Source organism: Coturnix japonica, chromosome 1 (assembly GCF_054131305.1).
Source record: "Coturnix japonica strain WE chromosome 1, WE-NBRP24, whole genome shotgun sequence".
Classification (NCBI taxonomy): domain Eukaryota; kingdom Metazoa; phylum Chordata; class Aves; order Galliformes; family Phasianidae; genus Coturnix; species Coturnix japonica.
This window is the reverse complement of record NC_140663.1, coordinates 63,612,594-63,618,593: the sequence shown is the minus strand read 5'-3', so window position 1 is coordinate 63,618,593 and position 6,000 is coordinate 63,612,594. Positions and strand designations below refer to the sequence as shown.

At 50.1% G+C, this 6,000-nt stretch overlaps 1 protein-coding gene across 39 annotated transcripts in view; it reads left to right on the top strand.

The window, feature by feature from the left end:
- The first annotated feature begins 3,246 nt into the window (after positions 1 to 3,246).
- The window catches only part of PLEKHA5 (pleckstrin homology domain containing A5), a 165,350-nt gene continuing 162,596 nt past the window's right edge, over positions 3,247 to 6,000 (top strand). For 38 of the 39 annotated variants that reach the window (XR_004308041.2, XR_014944588.1, XR_014944587.1 and 35 more), the window contains exons 1-2: positions 3,247 to 3,379; positions 3,490 to 3,566. Coding sequence is in view for 32 of the 39 variants with exons in the window: in XM_085543041.1 (XP_085399167.1) it covers positions 3,282 to 3,379; positions 3,490 to 3,566 (175 nt within the window). In the remaining 7 variants the exon portion in view is untranslated. Of the gene's footprint in view, positions 3,380 to 3,489; positions 3,567 to 3,994; positions 4,726 to 6,000 lie in introns of those variants that run through there. The other variant, XM_085543003.1, reaches the window with a different exon arrangement.

Sequence of the window (6,000 nt, the reverse complement as noted above, 5' to 3'; positions counted from 1 at the left end):
TGGATTTCTCTGAGTCTTAGCCGATGAATACTCTCCCAGTGCTGGTTTTTAATTAATCCCATTACTGTTTTTGTGGACATGATTCTATTGCCTCAGGAATTTTAAATATTTTGATTGTGACTACATTACTGAGCTGAAATGATTAAAAAATATATATTAAAAAAAAAAAAATCAGCCAACTTAGTGCTCTGATGTCTTTCCTGACCCTGAGGGAGCTGCTAGGAAAGCTACTGTCTTGGAGAGGTGAAAGAGGTAGGAAAAAAGTGAGCTCAAATTGGAGAACCATGGAAAAGAGTTCAGGAGAGCCAGATTTTCGCTTTATCCCAAACTCTCAGGGATGAGAGGCCATTGCACTGCTGGGAGGGCTCTGCTCCTCATCTTGCCTCACACACACAGCAACAACTTACTCCACATCCTCCATCTGCTTCCCATCAGTGATAGGAGCAGCAGGCATATCAGGCCATAGGGGCAGAAGGCAGAGAAAAGTTGTTCACTAGTAGTCACTACTTCAGCAGTTCCTCTTCATCTCTTCAGGGAAGAGGATCTGTTGGCCAGATGAGACAATCCTGATGGATTGATGAGAGTCTTGTATATCAGACTGACCAATTTCACACTTGGAATTGTCAGCTCATTTTTATAGTAAAAAGGATGATGAGAAAGGTAAAATATGTAATATCTTAAAATATGCATGGGGTTGTTACGGTGAAATGATCAAATGCTGACCCCTCAGAAGTCATAGAACCACAGAATGACTTCAGTTGGAAGGCATCTTGAAAATCATCCAGTTCCAACACCCTTGCCATTGCCAGAGTTGCCACCCACTAGATCAGGTTGATCAGGGCTCCGTCCAACCTGGCCTTGAATAACTCCAAAGAAGGGACATCCACAACTTCTCTGGGCAGCCTGCTCCAGTGCCTCACCACCTCCTTGACAAAAAATATCCACCTAATATCCAATCTAAATCTCCCCTCTTTTAGTTCAAAGCCATTTTTCCTTGTCCTATCGCCATCAGACTGTATAAAAAGTTGCTCTCCCTCCTGATTATAAGCTCCCTTTAAGTCAAAGCAACATGAATTCATGGTGCATGCCATCTTGCAGGATTCATTCCTGTAAGGAGAGTCAAAATGTGCCTTCCATATGTTTCAGAACTACAAATACTGGATTTTACTTGATGACTGTTTAACATAAAGTGAGTAAGAGTCCCTGAACAATAGAGTAGAACAAGGATTTTCCATCACACCCTGAATGATCTCCCTATTCATAAGACCAGAAAGTCACACTACCACCGTATAGCCCAATAATTTGCAAAATAATGTGACTTCAAAGGGGGAGGTGGAGCACCTTCAGTGTACTCACAAAACAGTCTCAGCTTGTGAATAGCCTAGAGGATGGAGCAAAAGCATTTTCCTGGGAAGAGAATGACATGTCTCTAAAAACCCTTCCTCCTTCAGGCTGAAGAGGTTTTCTTACAGTTCTTGCTGGTGACGCTGCCACCAACCTGTTTGCTGTGAATTATAAAGAAACTAAATCCTGTAAGTCCTCCCTAGGCATGGTCTGACTGCAGCCAGTTTATCAGGCCTCCATGGCAAGGATTTCATCCAAGAATTCAGGCAGGCTCTGATATACTTTATGCATTGCGCTCCTGAGTTTTACCAAGGAGGCAGCGCGTCCAAACACAAGCAAAATATAAAGAAGGCTGCAAGCTGAAGTACTGGCAAAACTTAGTTTCCTTAGGAGGGTGTTCAGCAAAACACATACTGAGTTTCAGTAGGATTTGCGCACCTAAATTCTATCATCATCTAGCTTATTTTATGGGTCTGGGCCAATACACGTCTTGATGTGAAGAAAGCTGATTCTGCATGATGGAAGGTATGCAGGTATTGCTCTTTGCTTTGGTTAGGCATGAGGTTAGTCAGTTGTGATCACTGCCTCACAAGCCCAAAATGTATGTGACTTCCCCCATGCTGTTGCCAGGCAGCCTTCCACAGCTCTTCAGTGGAAGGGTCATTATTCACTTTTACTCGTCACCCGAGGGCTTTTGCTCTGAGGAGAGAAGGAAATGTTTAGAGAATAAGTTGTGTTCTCCCCAGCGTATCTTTGTCTGGTACTCCATAAATCTCAGGTGCTGTCAGCGGTGAGTGGAAATGAAGGGTAATGTTGGGCAGGGAGGGATTCTTATCTCACATCCAGTTACTTAAAGATAACAGCGCCTGCTGACATGTTCACTGTGCTTTGGGTCTGAAGTACCTTGTGCAGGACAATGGGGTTTTAAAGCTTTAGCCACAAAGTGTGGTGGAGAACAAACCACATGGCAACTCCCTTTGTCAGATCTGAATCAGAACGGGAGCACAAGGAGGGCAAATCTGCTCCGCTTAACATTGCCAGCTGGGAGTTTAAATGCCTCTGTGGGCACAGGAACACCTCAGGCTTCGCAGTTCTGGTCTAGAACGTGGTTTTGTAAGGCAAGATTCTCTTAGAAAGATCACAGCCACCACACAGCTTAAGCAATCTTTAATTTTTATTTGTAACTTCGATCAAAGCCGAGCATACCTACTCAGATTGCTCATCACAACACAAGGACACACAGAAATCCACTTCTGCGTGTGGATTTCACCTCAGTCACCACCTCCTGCAGCACAGAACACACAAGCCTGCCGTGTCCTGGGTCAGTGGTTGGGCAGAGCTCTGTCAGCACAGAGCCCACGAGCGTGGCACAGCTCACTGCTGAAGGCCACACGTGAGAAATAAATGTCAGAAGTCGAGAGCAGAGGAGCACACGCGCTCCTGGAAGAAATTCGACAGAAGTTTAATTTCCTGTAGGAAATCGTGCCGTAAAGACCCACTGAGCAGAGCTGCTGCCGGCAGCCGGGGGCTATGGCACACCTCAGGATCCCAACACGGGACAGGCGTTAGGTCTGAGCTTTCTTCAGGCGGGCCGCGGCTGCGAAAGGACCTTTCTCCTTCCTCCACATCACTGTTGCCAGCAGGATCCTCATCACCCACAGGGCAACAACCCCCAACTCCCTCCCTTCCCCCCCGCCGGAACTCGCCGCCCGGCCCCGCCCCAACGGCCGCAGCGGGGTAGAAGGCGCGCCCCCGCGGCGGGCGGGGCGGTGCGGTGCCGCTGTGCTCCTCCCCGGCTGCGCGGCGCCCGCCCCCTCCCCAAGGTGTCGGCGGCGCCGGCGGGGACGCGCTCGCTCGTGCCCGCGCCGCTTCCCCCCCCACCCCCCCGCCCCGCTCCCCTCTGCTCTCCCCGGCTGCGCTGGTTGCTGCGCTCGGCCATGGCGGCCCCGGCGGAGCTGAGCGCGGAGCGGCTGCGGGCGCTGCCCGGCAGCTGGAGTTACGGGATCAGCCAGGGCGGCCGCGTCTTCTTCATCAAGTGAGCGGGGGATCGCCGGGGGGTGGGAGGGGGGTCGCGGGGCGGGGGTTGAGTGTCGGGGGGCCGCTGCCCGACCGCTCGCTGACCGGTCCGTGTTTGCGTCCCCGCAGCGAGGAGGCGAAGAGCACGACCTGGCTGCACCCGCTGACCGGAGAGGCCGTGATCACCGGGCACCGCCGCAGCGCAGGTAGGAGCCCTCCCGGCGTTGGGGCAGCGACCCCCCGGCCCTGCCCCGCCATGGCCGCCCGGCCCCGCGCTGCCGCCCCGCCCGCCGCCGGCCGAGCCCGGGGCGTCCCGGCTCCTCCCGCTGCCCCCGGCCCCGCGGCGCTCCCCGCACGCCGCCTTTGCACCCGCGTTTTCCCTCCGCGCCGTTCCCTCGCGTTCCTCCTGCCGCCTTGTGTCGCCGCTGTGATACCGTGAGAGCTCCTCGCAGCCCTCGGCCGCCTGCAGGTTGCTCACCTGCCCGCTGTCCCCTCGCTGCAACCCGTGCCCCTGTGTCACCTCGTCGGGTCTGCCGGTGGCAGCGGGTCACCTGAGTACCCTCCTTCTCCCTTGCTCCCATCCGGGCTGAGCGCGTGGGTGGTTTCTAAGTGACTGCGAGAGGGGCTGAGGGGGGAGAAGGGGAAGGGGAGCCGAGCGCTGGGGTAACTCGTTGGGAGGATGGCGGTGTCGGCTCCGGAGCAGCGGGAGGCGCTGGGAGTGCAGCCCAGTCTCCCATCTCCGCACGGCGGGGTGCGTGTGCCGCCGGGAGGTGGTGGAACGCGGCTCCCTGCGATTCTACTTGTGCGTGTAATTGCAGGAGAGCTGCCCGCTGATCGGACCCTACCGGGCTGCTTGATATTCTTATGTTTGCATCGTGCTTATTACTCGTTCCCTTCCTTAAGAATCGGAAATGGGCTTTTGGGAAGATGTGGACGGTCTTCTGCGAGTTGGGAGGAGTTGACAGAGCGTGGGTTCTGGCTATCAGAACTCTGTGGCTTAATCTGCAGCAAAGGGCTGATGCTGAAGGAGTCATTTAATGCCGGGAAATGGAATTACTGATTGATATCAGGCTCCTCTTTTCCCCACTCTCAGTACTCAGATTAATCGAGAAAGCAGCTTTCATCCGCAGCGGCGTGTATGGGGGCAGATGTATGTGAAGTGCTCTGCTACTTGGACATTAATATTAGCTGAGCATTAATTCTTTTTTTCGAGCTGTCAGCGGCGACTCTGTTGACTGATGGTGATTCACCAGTAATTCTCTCAGTGTCTCATTCATTTCTGCCATTAAGCCCCTTCTAAAGGAATCACAGCTTGCTTTAGAGCATCTGGAGTGCTGGGTACAACATTAGGGGAGTTATTGTCAGGTAAATAACTTTTGGCAAACCTGCCGACAGCAGGAGGTTGGAGCTCAGTGATCTTTACTGTCTCTTCCAACCTAAGCAGTTCTATGATTCTTTGAAATGAGCTTAATTCCAAATGCTGGGTGAGGTATGACCTTGGGTACCATGGCCACGATTTGTAGGTTGGAAAATACTGAAGTACCTGCAAAGCAAATCCTCTGTATGTACGTGTGTATGTTAATTCGTCGCTGAATGTACCAAAAAAAGTTTAAAATAAGAGACCATTTCTGAGTGAATGAATATCTCTTGGAAATGTGCATTGTGAAGCTTGTTAGTAAATAATACTGTGAAATGTTTAGTAGTCAGTGAAGAAAACCTTATCCTGCGCTATAAACTGAAGGGCTTTTTTATTTCTGGAGAAATACCCCACTAGGGTATTCTTTTTACCAAGTTCTTATAGCATCTATAAATACTTCTGCTGGAGAGTCTTCCTGTTTGACGGACTTTACCCTGTGTTAGTATCAAGATGCTTTGATTCTGTATTTTTTTTTCCCCCCCATATATTTCACAGCAGTGAAATAAAAGCCATCCAGAGTAAATAAGCAAACAGGGAAAATCACATCCTCCAGGCTGAGTGTTTTCTACTTTCACCAGAAAATGTATTGGTGCTTCTGTAATTCAGTGAGTGAGTCTCGCCTATCAATTAGTGATTTTATCAACTGGAGTAAACTTAATGGCAGTGATGCATCTAGAGTTGCATAGTGCTGTCCAACGCCTTCAGATCTTCCATTACATCAGGAAACCGTTACTTGAAAGGAGCTGACCATTACTAGTGGTTTGGATTTATTTGTTTGTTTTTCTTTTTTTTATGTGGGCTCCTGATTCCCAAGAGTGATAATGGAGAGAGAGAAGATGTACCCAATTCCTCCACTAGATTTGCATTGAAAGTTATTTTCATGTGAAACTGGATAGAGTTGTAAACACTGCAGGAGCACTTGTTAGTCACATCAGCAGTGGAATTATGCTAATACGAAATGGCTTTGTGGTGTAGTTGATACCATGCCTGTTACGATGCCTGTGACTTGCACATAACATGAACTCCTTACATTGATTTTTGCTTAGATCTCTCGCTGTCAGGTGATTTGTTGCTACTGAAGTTGAAGGCAGAAGGAACTGGTGATGATTGTGAGTTCCAGTGACTTGACAGAGGAGAAAACATTGCTAAACAAGACAGGCTTGAACTGTTATTATTTGGGAATGTGACAAATCCAAATCATATCTCTGTGTGCACTGTTTGTC